The sequence below is a fragment of the Carassius auratus genome, chromosome 38, assembly GCF_003368295.1.
Source record: "Carassius auratus strain Wakin chromosome 38, ASM336829v1, whole genome shotgun sequence".
Lineage (NCBI taxonomy): Eukaryota > Metazoa > Chordata > Actinopteri > Cypriniformes > Cyprinidae > Carassius > Carassius auratus.
The window spans coordinates 23,535,368-23,552,474 of NC_039280.1; the positions used below are offsets into that span (position 1 = coordinate 23,535,368).

At 40.6% G+C, this 17,107-nt stretch overlaps 1 protein-coding gene across 2 annotated transcripts; it reads left to right on the top strand.

The window, feature by feature from the left end:
* Positions 1-2,109: 2,109 nt before the first annotated feature.
* On the top strand, positions 2,110-17,107 carry LOC113057447 (Kv channel-interacting protein 2). Of its 2 annotated transcripts, XM_026224877.1 has the most exons (8): positions 2,110-2,288; positions 3,860-3,984; positions 4,229-4,298; positions 10,111-10,181; positions 10,449-10,556; positions 10,646-10,750; positions 14,865-14,927; positions 15,997-17,107. In XM_026224877.1, the coding sequence occupies exons 1-8, from the start codon at positions 2,156-2,158 to the stop codon at positions 16,042-16,044; spliced, it is 723 nt and encodes a 240-aa protein (XP_026080662.1). In that variant the 5' UTR covers positions 2,110-2,155; the 3' UTR covers positions 16,045-17,107. The 2 variants fall into 2 exon arrangements, with proteins under 2 accessions (XP_026080662.1, XP_026080661.1); XM_026224876.1 differs by having other exon boundaries at positions 14,865-17,107.

A 17,107-nucleotide genomic window follows, 5' to 3' on the forward strand; every position in this document is an offset into this window, starting at 1 on the left:
TCAGTCTAGTTCTGGCTACACAATCATGGGGAAGACTGCTGACTTCACAGTTGTCCAAAAGATGAACACTGACACCTTTCACAAGGAGGACAAGACACAAAAGGTCATTGCAAAAGAGGCTGGCTGTTCACAGATCTCTGTGTCCAAGCACATTAATAGAGAGGCGAAGGGAAGGAAAAGTGTACAAGCAATAGAGATAACTGCACCCTGGACAGGATTGTGAAACAAAACCCGTTCAGAAATGTGGGGGAGATTCACAAAGAGTGGACTGCAGCTGGAGCCAGTGCTTCAAGAACCACTGCACACAGACGTCTGCAAGACATGGGTTTCAGATTCACATTCCTTGTGTCAAAACACTCTCGAACAACAGACAACATCAGAGGCGTCTCTCTTCAGAAAGGACTGGACTGCTGCTGAGTGGTGCACAGTTATGTTCTCTGATGAAAGTAAATTTTGCATTTCCTTTTGAAATCAGGGTCCCAGAGTCTGGAGGAAGAGAGGAGAGGCACACAATCCTCGTTGCTTGAGGTCCAGTGTAAAGTTTCCACAGTCAGTGATGGTTTGGGGTGTCATGTCTTCTGCTGGTGTTGGTCTACTGTGTTTTCTGAGGTCAAAGGTCAACACAGCCGTATACCAGGAAGTTTTAGAGCACTTCATGCTTCCTTCTGCTGACCAACTTTATGGAGATGCAGATTTCATTTTCCAACAGGACTTGGCACCTGCACAAAGTGCCAAAGCTACCAGTACCTGGTTTAAGGACCATGGTATCCCTGTTCTTAATTGGCCAGCAAACTCGCCTGACTTTAACCCCATAGAAAATCTATGGGGTATTGTGAAGAGGAAGATGTGATATGCCAGACCCAAGAATGCAGAAGAGCTGAAGGCCACTATCAGAGACACCTGGTCTCTCATAACACCTGAGCAGTGCCACAGACTGAGCGACTCCATGCCACGCTGCATTGCTGCAGTCATTCAAGCAAAAGGAGCCCCAACTAAGTGTTGAGTGCTGTACATGCTCATACTTTTCATTTGGCCAAGATTTCTAAAAAACCTTTCTTTGTATTGGTCTTAAGTTATATTCTAATTTTCTGAGATACTGAATTTGGGATTTTTCTTAGATGTCAGTTATAAACATCAAAATTAAAGAAATAAACATTTGAAATATATCAGTCTGTGTGTAATGAATGAATATAATATACAAGTTTCACTTTTTGAATGAAATTAGTGAAATAAATCAACTTTTTGATGATATTCTAATTATATGACCAGCACCTGTAAACATTGAATGCAGTGACAGTCACTTTATCTAAAGCTTTTTTTAGATGAACATTTTGCACAAAATGAGGCAGGTGAGTGTGATCAGAACAAACACAAACAGGGCAAGGGAAATGGCCATAAAAAAATGAATAAATACAGAAGCACGTGCTGAAAAACAGCTGGTGACTGTTATGAGGTCATGAAACCTCCATTCACACCACAGTTAAAAGCATCAACGCTTCCCACATTTACATGCTGCAGTCCACCATTACATACAACAAAATGATCAAATACAGCCAACTAACCAATCCACTGAACACCTGCTGACTCCAACACACCTGTCTGAAGCTTCCACAGATCCTCAGCAAGATCAACACCCACTACTGATGAACACAACACGTCACAATCGATTCTTTGCAGTCTTTATTCACCAACACCACAGTATAATGACTACCATTGATATTGTGTTGAAATGTATCGATACATCAACACTGACTTCACATTGGTTCAGTGGTTGGTAATAGTTGTGATCTGTGTGTCACTTTTGTCTTCATCGTTTTATTTGATTGCATTTTACAGACAGAAGTGAAATAAAAGAACTGCTTTTTGATACTTTTCCTGTAAAGAATAACATAAAACAGATTATCCATTTAGAGTGCTTACATATGGGAAACGAGCCAACAACTGCCAACATGGAAAGTGTTCTTTCCCACCCATGTGACTGTGAAAACAAGCGATTCCAAAACAAGCCGATGAATTACTAATGCAGGCTTTTGTTGGGCTGGAAACCGTCATGAAGTGACATGAAAGAGAAATGGAAAGACGTCAGAGCGTGTGGGTGGGAGTGTTTTTGGAAGGGAACACACACACACACACACACACACTCTCAGACCGCATCATGTTCAGCAGCATGTCACAGTCTCAGGAGTACAGAGGCTTCAAGCAGCTCATGCCCGGTGATGAACCAGGTGGACTCTACATCTTGATGCTGGTGTCCCTCTTCCCACTGTACTACTGGTGCTTCACAGACGGTGAGTGACTGGACGGGATACACACTGTATGCAGTCTTTGGTTAGGCAGGTTTATTTCCACTTCTCTTCGGAGACAATCTTTATCTTTATAGGACCGAGAGAGTTTCCACTCTTTGGTAGCAGCCAGTGCATCTGGAAATGAAGGAAAGAGTTTACAAAACAAACTGGGAAAATAATATTCCAGTGTTCATTTTGCACTCTAACTTTCTGCACAGAACGTGTGATATAATAACAGCAAAACAAACAAGTTGAAGGATGAAAATATATCTATTAGTGCCCAAATGCTGAAAGCTCCCTCCTGAAAAAAAACAGCATATGCTGGTTCGGTAAGTTTCGTCGCTGGGATGCATGTTTTTGCTGGTCCTTAACCAGCACATGACCAGCATAAACCAGCATCCCAGCGACAAAACTTACAGAGCATATGCTGTTTTCTTTCAACAGGGTGCGTTACTGCAGCGAGGAAATACATTTATTGTGAAAAAAGAAAGAAAGAAGGAAAGCAGGAAGTGAACACATTTTGAAATCTCTTCTGTGTACCTCAATCGTGTCAGACTTGGTCAGAACTATGTCAAAACTTGTTTGATATTTTAAATGGTTTTGCCAGAATAACAAATCAAACTGTAACACTATTTCTGTGTTTCATGCTCTTAGGCTCTTTACAATTCATGAAATTCAGCACACACATCATTGTTGGCTGTCAGTCTTTGGCAAAAGTTAAGAAATATGTGCCATATTTTGACTACCTAATCATCAAACACATACAATGGGGATCGTAATTAGAGAACTATTATTTTATTTTTATTTGTATTATTTTGTGGGAAACGCTGATCAAAATGGTAAGTCAGTAACCACTGCAGCCCGAAAGATGATTTATAACTCAAATTTTGCAGGGTTATAGCTGTCAGAAATCAGTAGGAAATGTAAAGGCCCTTGCTTTGAAGGACTTCAGCTCAGCCTCAGCCTCAGTACATCACTAGTCTCTCACACGTCTGCACCGGTGTGATCTCGGTCCATTCTTCTTCAGTTTGACGCATAACATAATGTATGGCACCAGACCCAAATAAATGAATCCTGCTCTCATCATTAGAGTGAACTTTAAACCAATTCTCCTCTCTCCACACAACATGCTCCTCAGCAAAGGTCTAGCCTTCAGATTCTTTCTGCTGATGAGAGGCTTTGTCTTTGTCTTTAATTCTCTCACACATGCTGAGACAAACCCTGTCTTACATGGATGTCCTGCACCTGCGATATTCACAGATTCAGAGAAATCACTGATCGAAATGACCAACAAACTTGCAGTGGCTGAAAGGGTCTTGATCTGGACAACCTGCTGTCACTGGGTTTCAGTCTCCTTAGATCGGCTGGCCATCTTGCAATCTCAGTGAAAATGTGGCTGATCCCACTCCCCTCTCTCCACCTAATGCTTTCCTGTCATCTCTCTACTGTCCTCTCACATTAATGAAATTAACCATTAGTGTGATGCAATGAATTTCTTCATAACTCTTTCTCTAAAACAGAGGAGACATGTTAACATTCAGTTATTAATGTATAATGAGATGTTTCTCTTACAGAAAGCACTGAGGATGAGTTTGAAATATCCTTCGTCTGCCATCGGCCTGATGATCTGCACATACTACAGGAAGAGACTGAATTCAGCAGGAAAGAGCTGCAGTTCCTCTACAGGGCCTTCAAAAATGTAAATGTTGCTCTCCTTATGTAGATTAAATCAATAGGAAAGTCAGTACATTAGCTGGGAATATCACCCTTTGTGTGGCACAAATAATTGTTACTTTATTTGTCTAATTCATGATTGTAATGTAAATTTCTTAATTTTTTTCTTCTGAAAGACATATAATTCATTGCATATTGCACTATGCTAAAGGTTTTGGCCACAGTAGTGTTTTTATTGTGTCTGTTTTAAGATCTGTTGTGTATTTCAGGAATGTCCCAGTGGAGTGGTGACTGAGGACGTGTTTAAACTCATTTACTCTCAGTTCTTCCCTCAGGGAGGTGAGACAGTATATATATTGTATATGTATATTTTTGTTAATAATATAATGTTAATTCATTTTCAGATAATTATCAATGTATGAATCTGAATATATATATATATATATCTTTAAATCTGCTTGAAAAAAATATTATTTTTACACAGAAATTGGTATGTCTTTGTTGCATTATGTTTGTGTTGACTGTTTGAAAATGGGACAAGGCAAGTTTGCATGCCTGTAACTCAAGAAGTATTAAATATATCTTAATGCCCTTTCAGATTTTGGTTGTTAACAAACTTTAATTTCGGTGTTCTCATTTTAAAGGCACTATATGGTTAAATTCCAGCAATTTTGGAAACTCAGTATGACTCCAGGACTAATTTGTTAAATTGTACACATTTTCAGTGGTCAAAAACCAAATGTGGATAACTTTGCATATAGATTATTCTTTATTTCTTTTGAAGCAGATTATCTGAAGAACAAATAATAATGAAACTAGAAATGTATTTTGTTTCATTCCATCAACACAACTGCACATAAAATACTTGTCTGGATGCCATAAATATAATTTAAATAAATATAATCTAATAAAGTGTTTTTAACTCTAGAAGTATTAAATATATTCAATATGATTTCAGATTCTAATTCTAGATAAACTTTATTTATTTATTTATTTTAATCTACACTTTCAAGGCCCTGTGTACTTCAGTCCCAGAGATATAAGGATCTCAGTGTGGCTGTATGTCGAGATTGTTGAATATTTGTAAAGGACCCTTAACTGGACTGCTGTTTTTCCTCCTGGTCGGCAGTTGGCATCTCTCACCAGACTCCTGCTGAACACTACCACTCATTATGCCTGATGCATCACACCTGTATCTTGCCCTATTTAAGTGTCTTTGAGCCATGCCTTATTGTTCAGTCTTGAGCCTATGTTACCTGTTGCAAGCTAAGTCTGTTAAAGTTTAAGTTTAAGTCTTTGGACCCTTGTGTCTATTTTTCTTTGAACTGTTTTTTTTGGAAGCACGGCTTCCCTTGTTTTGTTGCACCTTTTATTAGTAAAGATTGTCGGGACATCACTGGGACATTTTGTTGAAGACCCACGACTCCTTGCCGTTTCATCCCTGCTCTTGGATTAATTTAGTGGAGAGTTAGCTCAATCCATTAACTCTTTAATGTGACTTTGAACCCAACAGACCCGGTTTAGTCCCCACCTAGAACAACCTCGTTAAAGCAAGACTGAACCACAAAACATGAATCCAGCGGAGGAGAGTCCACCACCATCTAATGTGGATCGCATTCTGTCTGCCATATCAGGGCAAGCTGCTGCCATTCAGCAACATGAGCAGATCCTTACTGAGATTGTTCAATATTTAAATCTTCAGGCTCCGGTCTCTTCATCACAAGAGCCTCAGCTGTCACATGGTAATCCTTTTTAAGCAGTGGTAGCTTGCCCTGTCAGAACCCAAATTACCAGCACCAGAACGATTTGATGGCAGTCCTGAGAAGTGTCCAGGGTTCGTCACTCAATGCACCCTAGTAGTTCAGTTACAACCTAGCAGCTTCCCCACAGAGAGCAGCAAGGTTGCTTACATCATTACCCTTCTTACTGGCAAGGCTTTAAACTCGGCTTCGGCTTTGTGGGACCAACAGGGACCACTCACTGCAAACAGTGGCAGCTTCATTGCTGAAATGAAGAAAGTCTTCCACCATACAGCCAGCACAGGTGATGTGGACTACTGTTTGCTTCGACTCTCTCAAGGCACTCGAGGCATGGCGGTGTTTGCCATTGAGTTTCGTACCCTAGCTTCAGTGAGTGGTTGGGACAGGCAAGCTTTAAAGGCCACATTCCACCAGGCCTTGTCTCCGGAACTCAAGGATGAGTTAGCTTTTAGAGACCCTTCTCCGGATTTGGAATCCTTAATTGAGGTTGCTATCCGAATAGATCATCGTCTCTGAGAACGACAACAGGAACGACGTCGGGAAACCAGTGTGTAACGTTCTCTGGAATTTTCCAATACTTTTGAACCACTCGGGAAACCCAGTGATCTGGAAGAACCCATGCAGCTGGGTCGAACCAGATTAACCCAGACAGAAAAGGATTGACGGATGAGGGAGTGACGCTGTCTGTAATGTGGAAAGTCTGGCCATATTCGCTCCAACTGTCCTGAATTGTCGGGAAAAGCCAGTTCTCGTCCAGGAAAGGGGGAACTGGAATGATAGAAAATATCTTCCCTCGTCCTACAACCTCTGGACTTACTATCCAAGCCACCATCTTCCACAACAACTAGAATCACCAGCTTGGCGCTTTCATCGACTCTGGAGCTGCTGGGAACTTTTTGGAACTTGATGTAGCCAGATGTTTGGGCATTCCTTCCATGCTCCTCCAGAAATCTCAACAAGGCTCTCAACAGCAGACCTCTGGGGTCGGGACAGGTTAGTCACTGCACTTCGTTTATTCAGTTTGATATTGGGGGTCACAAAGAACGAATACAATTTTTTTCCTCATCCAGTTACCAGAACTCCACTTAGTTCTTGGATTTCCATGGCTAACTTGTCACAACCCAAATATTGACTGGTCTAGAGGTGTAGTTTAAGGTTGGGGAACTAACTGTTGTGTTTCTGCTCTTTCTCTTTGCCGTTCTACCGAGAAACTAGAGGTATACCCAGAGCCAATGTCGACACTATCCAGGTGGCCTGCCAATCACAATCCAGACAGGTCTGATACTCAAGAGCTACCTGTATCTCAGTTTAAATCTGCCACTACTGCAAGGTGTCACCATATTCACTAAAGTAGATCTCCAAAATGCCTACCCTTTGGTCAGGATTCGAGAAGGGGACGAGTTGAAGACCGCTTTCAACACCCAGACAGGCCCCTATGAGTACAGTGTAATGCCCTTTGGTCTGGTCAATGCCCCAGCTGTCTTCCAGGTGCTGATTAGTGATGTCTTGCGGGAGATGCTGAACAAGTTCGTTTTTGTCTACCTTGATGATATCCTCATTTGCTCACGCAACTACCAAGAACACATTCAACATGCTCGACAAGTCCTGTCCCAGTTACTTAAACACAGCCTCTACGTCAAGCTGGAAAAGAGCGAATTTCATGTGTCTTCCACCCCATTTCTTGGCTTCATCATTTCCAAGGGCAACATCCAGATGGATCCTGTCAAGGTGCGAACAGTGCAGGAATGGCCTCAGCCTAATTCTGTGAAGCAGGTACAACGTTTTCTTGGGTTTACAAATTTTTATAGAAGATTTATAAGTAGCTTCAGCTCTGTTGCAGAAACTCTCTCCGCACTCCCCAATAAGTCTACGCGATCATTCATGTAGACTGAGAAGGCCAATCAAGCTTTTAACAAGCTGAAAAGACTCTTTATGTCTGCCCCTATCTTAACCCTTCCAGACCCAGAGTTGCCCTTCATGGTGGAGGTTGACGCTTCTGATGTGGGGGTAGGGGCAGTCCTGTCCCAAAGAGCCAGGGTCGACAACAGGCTTCACCCATGCGCTAATCGGTCTCATCGACTAACTGCAGCAGAGAAGAATTATGATATTGGAAACCGAGAGCTGTTGGCAGTAAAGGTGGCATTGGAGGAGTGGAGGCATTGGTTGGAAGGGGCCAAGCACCCATTCCTCATCCAGACAGACCACAGATACCAAACCTACATTCGGGAGGCCAAGAAACTGAATTCCTGCCAAGCACACTGGGCACTGTTTTTTAACCGGTTTGACTTTGTTCTTTCTTACCGCCCAGGTTTCAAGAATTCAAAACCAGATGCACTTTCGAGGCAGTTTGACTCCCCAGAAGGGGAGGCCAGACCAGAACCCATCCTTCACACCTCCAGAATAATAGCAGCTATCCAGTGGGGCATTGAGGCTGCCATTAAGAGATGACAGTCGGATCCAGGTAATGGTCCACCATGAAGTCTTTTTGTCCCTAACTACATTCTGATGTGTTGCAGTGGGCACATGCCTCCCTCCCCTCTGGTCAAGTTGGGTCCTCTAGAACTTGCAAGCTCATTCAGAGGAGATTTTGGTGGCCAAAGTTGTAAAGAGACTTCCATGATTTTGTCGCCGCTTGCATGATGTGTGCCCAGAATAAAGAGCTCAGAACCCACCCTCAAGGACTACTGCATCCTCTACCTATCACTAAACATCCTTGGTCACACATAACTCTGGACTATGTCACAGGTCTGCTTGAATCCCAAGGTAATACTGTCATTCTTGTGGTGGTGGATAGATTTTCCAAAGCCTGTCACCTCCTGCCATTACCCAAACTTCCCACAGCTAGCCAAGACTGCAGTGCTCCTAATGCAATATGGGTTCAGGATTCATGGCTTCCTCCAGAATATTGTCTCCGATAGAGGTTCCCAATTCACCTCCCGGTTCTGGAAGGCTTTTGGCAATCTCATTGGATCTGACATCAGTCTGTCATCTAGTTTTCACCCCCAGTCTAATGGGCAGACAGAGAGGGTGAATCAGGAGATAGAGAAAACTTTGAGATGTTTGGCAGAAGACAATCAGACCACTTGGAGCTCTCGATTAATCTGGGCAGAGTTTGCACATAATTCTCTCTACTATTCTTCCTTAGGCATGTCCCCTTTTGAGTGCCAGTATGGTTTCCCTACCTTTTTGGTCAGGAGCCAGAGGTATGTGTTCCCGCTGCTGCTCAACTAGTTCGCCGTTGTCAACAGGCTGGGAAGAAGGCTCGGGCAGCTTTACTGAAAGCCACTCAACAACAGCGGAGGCAGGCGAACCGGCATCGGAGGTTGGGAACAATGCTTCATCTGGGTCAGAGGGTGTGTCTTGCAACCAGAGATCTGCCTCTGCGGGTGGAATCTTGAAAACTGGCTCCACATTATATTGGTCCTTTTAAGATCCTCAGGAAGATAAATCCAGTAGCTTACCACCTACAGCTGCCCAGGTCCATGAGGATTCACCCAACGTTTCATGTCTCTCGGCAAAAGCCTGTTGTTTGTTCTTCTCTGTCCCCAGCTCACAAGTCTGCCCCAGCTGCCCGTATCATTGATGGACAACCAGCTTACACTGTCCGTAGGTTGGTGGAGTCTCATCAGGTCCAAGACAAAGTACAGCATTTGGTCGACTGGGTTACAGCCCAGAGGAGTGCTCATGGGTGCCTGCTCGAGACATTCTGGACCCTACTCTCATTACAGATTTTTTTCGCACCCATAGACTTCACCAAGTGAACATCAGGAGCCATTCTTAGAGGGGGGACTCCGGTAAGGAACCCTTAACTGGACTGCTATTTTCCTCCTGATCGGCAGTTGGCGTCTCTCACCAGACTCCTGCTAAACACTACCACTCATTATGTCTGATGCATCACACCTGTAGTCTGTTTAAGTCTTTGGACCCTTGTGTCTATTTTTCTTTGTACTGTTTTTTTGGAAGCACAGATTCTCTTGTTTTGTTTCACCTTTTATTAGTAAAGATTGTGTTTTGTTGAAGACCCACGACTCCTTGTCGTTTGATCATCCCTGCTCTTGGTTTCATTTAGTGGGGAGTTAGCTCAATCCATTAACTAAGTGATTTTGAACCCAATATGCCCGGGTTCAATCCCCACATAGAACAGCCTTGTTACAATATTACCCATTTTCAGTGGTTAAATAACCTGCATGGGGAATGTCTGAAGAAAAAATAACACTGAAATCTTGTTTCCCTCTGTCAAGTTGCATAGAACATTAAATACATCTATGACATTTAACATTTTGGTTTCTTCACTTTTACATGTTTATCTTTCTTGAGAAAAAAAATATACATACACAGATATACACCATATATAAAGCATTGTCCAATTCCTTTTTCTTTCTCTCTGTCAGATTCAAGCATTTATGCACATTACCTCTTTGAGGCATTTGACACTAACAGGAACGGCTGTTTGAGTTTTAAGGTAAGAAACAGCAGAGCTTTTTTAAATTATGGTCCTGAAGATGGACCACTCTTCATTTTCTATGTCCATTTTCTCTAACACACTTGATTCATATCACCAACTGGTTAGGAGAAGATCTATAAACTGAACTAAGTGTGTCAGATAACAGCAACATAAATGTCCGGAGCGGTGTCTCTACAGCAAAGCTTGTAACCTTCTAGTTCTAGTTAGGATTTTATTTGTTTGTTTCCAGACAGATTTATAATTATTATTATTGTCATTTTACAGGAGTTTGTTGCTGGTCTGTCACTCATCCTTAGAGGCTCAATATATGACCGGCTAAACTGGGCGTTTAATTTCTATGATCTTGATAAAGATGGATTCATCACAAGAGAGGTACTTGAAATGACGCTTTGATCAGTTTAGTGTCTAGAAAGAATAATTAATGTAAAAGTATATGTGTGTGTGTGGTTTCGGTCTCTCAGGAGATGATGAAGATAATGAAGTCGATTTATGCTTTGATGGGGAAGTATGTGTATCCCTCCATACATGATGAAACTCCCAGCGAACATGTGGAAAACTTCTTTCAGGTGAAAACAGACACACATGATGTTCATTAATGTCCATGTTGTGACCCAAACATTTTTGTTTGCTAAAAAGAAAGTGTCATGTACTGGAATTATGCTCTGTATCTTTAAGAAATGAAAGTGCAATGCATACTGGGAGGGGTATTTGGAATATGTGTAGTGTGCTTGAGAACACGAGTAAAAGATTCTGTTCAGAATCCCGATTGGCGTGTGATTAAGTTAATAAGATAAACAAGGTATATAAAACCGATACACAACAGTAAGGAACACTTTTAAAAACACATGACAGGTAAAAATGTATAGCCTGAATGCACTGTAAGTCGCTTTGGATAAAAGCGTCTGCTAAATGCATACATTTAATTTAATTTAATTTAAAAAAGGAACTCTACGTTCTCTCTCTACATCAGCAACAATTAATGGAAAGTAATAAATTAATTGCTGTAAAAATGTGTTTGCCTCCATTATGATTCCTCCCATTTTTGTTTATATCTCAGACTTAATTATTTCAAAAATGAAAACAAAATTTGACAAAATAAATGTTACTCAATATACCCCCCCCCCCCCCTCCCGGTGGGCCCACAAACCGGCCCTGGTTCTACTCACCATCCTCATAGTGTTTAATTGTTAATTACTACCGCTGAATGTCTAATAAATACCATTCACTGTAACAACCTTCATCACCTTCTGGAGCATGAACATTTACACCAGCAAAGATTCCAATATGATTGGGCCTGGACCTGTTTACTGCAACCATCAAAAACCTGAAGCGGGAACTGCTTTAGCAACCCTAAGGTTTTTTTTTTTTTTACCTTATCCAACCCCCTATAAAACCAACACTCCCCCATACACTTCTTCACCCAGCCCTTTTTCATTGCTGCCATCTGTGTTGACTGTGGGATTCGTGTCACTGTCAGGGCCATACTCATCATGCTTGAAATGAATCCTTAGCTATTTCCCACTGAGAAAGCCAAAGTAGGATTCATTATCTCTCATCTTTCTCCAGCCATATGCTGCAGTGGTTTGAACTTGTATGGCACCAGGATGGCACAATCATAAATTATTTTTCACGATTCCTTACCCATTTAAAGGACATGTTTTCGAGGAGTGTGGGAAACTTGTTGAATAGGGAGCAACTACTCTATCTTCGCCAGGAAAAAGTGAGGTTTGTTGATTACTCAATTATCTTCTGTACCCTGGCAGCTGCGACCGAATGGAACAAGGCAATACTACTTTCTGGTTATCCCTGTGGACTTTACACACACTTATGGATGAAGCCAGTGAGATGTGATGATTCCTTGGGGTTCAGCACTCCATCCGTGACCATTTGGTAAGTTGCAGCTGGGAAACACCACCAGTCTAGGCAGTGTCCTCACAAGATCGACCTCCTCCTGTTACAGAGAAACCTATTCAAGTGTACTAATCCCTCTTCTCTGCATATGAGGCCTCTGCACTTCCAACACATTGCCCATGGGATTGTACTGTTGACATCCTGCCAGATATCAAACTTCCACATGGGTGTTTACACCCTTTCTCAGCCAGAGCAGAAGACCATAGAATAGTATGTACAGGAGGGTCTCCGCCACGGATACACTGCCCTAGAGATGTTGTACAGTGCAACCTGGTTCACAAAACTTGATTTTCATAATGCCTTTATTCTCATTTGTGTCCGCAAGAGTGCTAAATGGGTGATGCCGTTTGGCCTGACCAATGTGCCTTCAGTGTTCCAGAGATTCATGAATGAAATATTTCATTAATTTGAAAAAAATACTCATTAATTTCCCTTATCTCCTGGAGCACCATAGACCATTAGGGTCCCAAAGGGTCCTTGGAGATTGATATTTTTTTACCTTAATATTTATTCTTAAATGTCTTAAATTACTAATAACTCACCCTCATGTCGTTCCAAACCTGTAAGACCTTCGTTCATCTTCGGAACACAAACTCAAATATTTTTGATGTATTCCAAGAGCTCTCTGACCCTCCCATAAACAGCAACGATCCTTGCACGATCAATGCTCAAATGTAGCAAGAAGATTGTTAAAATAATCCATGTGACATCAGCTCTCGGAATGCATCTAAAATATCTTAAACCGTGTTCTGAAGATGAACGGAGGTCTTACGGGTTTGTAACGACATGAGGGTGAGTTATCAAAGACAGAATTTTCGGGTGAACTATTGAACTAAGTCTCTTACCTCCATCCATGCATTTTTGTTTTCTGGGGAATTAGTTTTCTACGACACCTATGAGTGTACCTTGCCACATACTTGCCATCAGCAGAAAGATGTATAATAATCGTAGTCCTAGTAGATGTATTCTCAAAGGCCTGTAAACTCCCTCAGGTGGGGCTACCCAGTACATTCCAGAAAGCTTTCAGTACATTTTCCAGAACTTGAGCGTCCCTGAGGAGATTGTATCTGACAGAGGATGGTAGTGTAATGAATCTGGCCTCTGTGATTTTCCCTGAGCATCACCAGAGGCTGCCATCACCCGAATATTGACTTTCCTCCCTGATCTCCGTTTTCCGTCATTCCATACCTGACTCTGATTAGGTGCACAACTGATGCACATTCATGGGACTATTTATGCTGCTGTTTCACACACTCTCATCAAGTCTTGTTTTGCCCCGGCTGACATCTCTGAGCATTTACTACCTTCTTAATTGTATTTCTGTGTCAATCCCTGGAATATTTCTAGTGTTTCGGATTGTTTACTGCCTGCCTTTTGACCCTCTGCTCTGTTTTTGGAGTGTTCTTACATGGCCTGCCCTGAGCTCTAGTCTGCCTCGAGTATTTGCCTCTGATAACCCTGTTACTGATCTGTGCCTGTATGACCGTGCTTTTACCATTAAAAGTTGCAAATGGATCCTCACTCTGTTGACCCATCATGACAGTTAGCTCATATCAAATATATGGAAAGGCTTCCGCTCACTCCTAGGTGTGACAGTCAATCTGTCATCTTGTTATATTTGATGGAATGTCTTGGATTTCTGGTGCCATGGAGGTTTTTTTGAGTCTCTGGTGGACTGGGAGGGATTTGGACCAGAGGAAAGAAGGTTTGAGGCTTGAGCCAACATCCTGGATCTGACCTTACGTGCTGCCTTCCACACAGTCAATACAAACTGTCTTGCACCACATGGAAGGGGCTCATGGACCATATTTATATATATTCACCTTCAATTCTTCTTCTAAATATGACCATTAAGTATTGTGTTTAGTATTCATCTTCTTCATCAGACATCTCCAAAAAAAAGACTGTTATTGTTTGTGCTTCTTTACCATTGAAGAGAGAGTTCTAAGCACCTCCCTCATCATGTTTCATTGTTCATTACCTCCATTTAAAGTCTAATAAATAACACTCACTGCAACAACTTATGTCATCTTTATCCTTCTGTGACAAGTGAGCCTTCCCAACAGCAGGTGAGGGAAACATGTATTCTGCGCTCTTCCAGAAAATATGTATATATGATTTTCTTTGTAAACATTGACACATGCAAACAAAGAGAGTTCGAAGAGAGTTCAGTGTGCCGGCGTACAGGTACAGGTTAACAGGTAAATGGAATTTCTTTCCCATTCTCCCAAAATGGAGAATGTCCGGTCCTCAGTCTGTAATCTGGATTATACAACCAGACAATGACCCAAAGCACAGGAGGAAGGCCACCATGGAATGGCTGTTCTGGAGTGGTCTAGTCAAAGCCTGGATTTAAACCTAATTGATATACTGTAGCAGGACATTAAATGGGTAGTTTACACTCAAATTATCTCTAATGAGGAAGAACTAAATCAGTTCTGCAAAGAACAGTGAGGCAAAATACCACCACAGCACTGCTAAAGACTGATCTCCAGTTATTGCGAGTGTTTGGTTGCTAAAGATGGCACAACTGTATTTTAAGTTTAATAGGCCAAATAGTTTTTGTGAGTTTTTTTGCATGTCTAAATAAATAAATAAATAAATAAAAACTCATGATGCCTGTTTTATGTTGCATTTCATGTGATCTAAAAAGCATTTCCATAACACTGTATATTGCTTGAACTCAAACTCTTTTGAAGGATTCAGTAATGCATCTTGAACTTTATAAATTTGTTTTTTTTTTCTTTTTCTTTTTTTTCTTTGTTTCAGAAAATGGACAGAAACCATGATGGACTGATCACTGTTGAGGAGTTCATGGAGTCATGTCAAAAGGTTGATCTCTACAACTTTATCAAAATGCAAAACATCATAATCAAAGATGAAATATCTCCTGGGAGCATTCCAGAGAGCAGGTTTAACTTGACATCATAACATTGTGATTTAATAACATGACCCAAAGATGATAAAAAAAGTATTTATTGCTTGTTCACAACCCCAGTATCATCCCTTGTACTAGGGCTGGATTCACAAAACATATTTGAGAAAAAGAAAAAGTCTTTATAACTGCCTTTAAGTTAATAAGTTAACAATGTTTTATTGAAATGCAAAAACACAGCACAAAAATGATTAAAACAGGTAGCTTGATTTTATGCATTGTATCAATAGTTTTCCAAGTTTATTTAAAAGTAAATGGTCACAAAAACTACACATTAAAAACATGAAGCCAAGCGCCTTTCAAGCTGGTCATGACAGAAATAATGTGCGCTTTTTATGATTATTAGAGTAATCTGGAGGAAGCACAAAAAGACAATCCTATAAGTGTTTATCAGTGTGTATTCAGTCATGTATTCAGTCAGGTAAAGACTCATGTTTTTCTTAAGGTGTTTTTTAAGAACATGTGAGAACTTTAGAATGCACTGAAGAATATTATTATGAATTATTCTTAAGAAATGTATTATTTCTTAAGATTTTTGTTTGTTTGTGAATCTGGCCCCTGGTGTAACTCTATAATTGTGACAAGAATACTGTATGCACCACATGCATCATAAATGCATGTTTAAAATAAAAAAAGGAATATAGAAAACATCCCATTGGAGAAAAATGCAGCAATGTGTTAGAGGAGAAAATGTTGGGTTTAAGATTTGAGGGGTAAAATAAACCGGGTGTAGTGTGTGCTGCCATCAGCAGAAGCTGAGAGACATGCACCTGAAGTAAACTAACTCTGGACCACAGGTTCATGGAGTACATTGCTATTAAACTTCCCCAGGTCTCAGGATCAATGGCTTTCTCTAAAAGAACTCACTAGAAGTTATAGTTACTTAACTTTCTAAATGTTTGCTTTCTGGAATATCCTACAGGAATATCTTGCCGTTAACTTGTCTTTCTTTTCTGTGTTTCTGAGGATGCAAACATTATGCGGTCAATGCGGCTGTTTGACAGTGTCTTCTAGAAACTTCTGCCCAGCTGTTGATTTCGGCACATTCTTCTGTCTCCATCAAGTCATCTCTCTATCAGCACTCTTACTGTGTTCACACTGTACTTATATATTATGCATTTTTATAATATTTATGTGGGGTTTGCTTTTTTTGTTTTAATCATAGAAGACCTTCAGGGAAGCACACACCTGTAGGGAAAAACTTAGCTCTTTCTGGAAACATCAGTATGCAAAAAAGTGTTTTTTAACCATACTTTTTATTGTATTTATTTCTTATTACTAATTTGTGTGTGTGTGTGTGTGTGTGTGTTAACTCAGATTTTATCTCTTGGTCTTTTACTTAATGATAAGTGCACTACAGCAAGAATGTGAGGGATCATTTTATGTTACAAACGTTATGTTTCAATTTGAAAAAGGTAGGAGAAAAAATACATAAATAAATACATTCTAATTCAGTTGTATTATTTATAAATTATAATTTTATAATGATTTTATTAATACAGCTGTCTGATTGATTTAACAGTCTCAAGAATTCAGAAATCACACAAAAGAAAACTGAGCACTGTGAATTTTAATGACACTGTAGTAGGGTCACTTTGTGAGAACATCTAAATAGTTAATTATATAGTAAGACAGATACTCATGTTGGTCTGCAGTATTCCCTGAAAAGGTTAACAGGTGTTTCGGGTCTCGGGAGACTAGTGTAAATTGACCAATAGCGCCATTTGCTGTTTTTGGAAAAGATAGTTGCTCAATTGCATTTGTGAGAACATCTGCTTTGACCGATGTGAGAATATCTGCCTGAGAAATCAGTTCCTCACAAATGAGTCTCACAGTTGTAACACACACTACATATATGTGTCCATACCTCTGCATTTTCTCTCAAATAGAGAACTTTGCGTTTTGCGTTTGTTTGAAAGCCAAGTTTTTCTTTGCAAAGCAGATTGTGTTATTTTTTTTTTAAATGCTTGATTTGTTTGATGAATATTGGCAAAAAACACGTTCCTTACCAGGACCATGTGGCTGAACAGTTAGAGGACAAACACAAGCAAGGTAGAAGATTTATGCTGAAATTAAG

What these genes read in the sequence shown, in the direction of transcription:
- LOC113057447 (XM_026224876.1), top strand. Translation starts at nt 2,156, where the DNA reads ATGTTCAGCAGCATGTCACAGTCTCAGGAGTACAGAGGCTTCAAGCAG. An exon ending in TCAGTTCTTCCCTCAGGGAG is followed by an intron (nt 4,299 to 10,110) that starts GTGAGACAGTAT and finishes TCTCTCTGTCAG; the next exon opens with ATTCAAGCATTTATGCACAT. An exon ending in ATGTGGAAAACTTCTTTCAG is followed by an intron (nt 10,751 to 14,864) that starts GTGAAAACAGAC and finishes TCTTTGTTTCAG; the next exon opens with AAAATGGACAGAAACCATGA.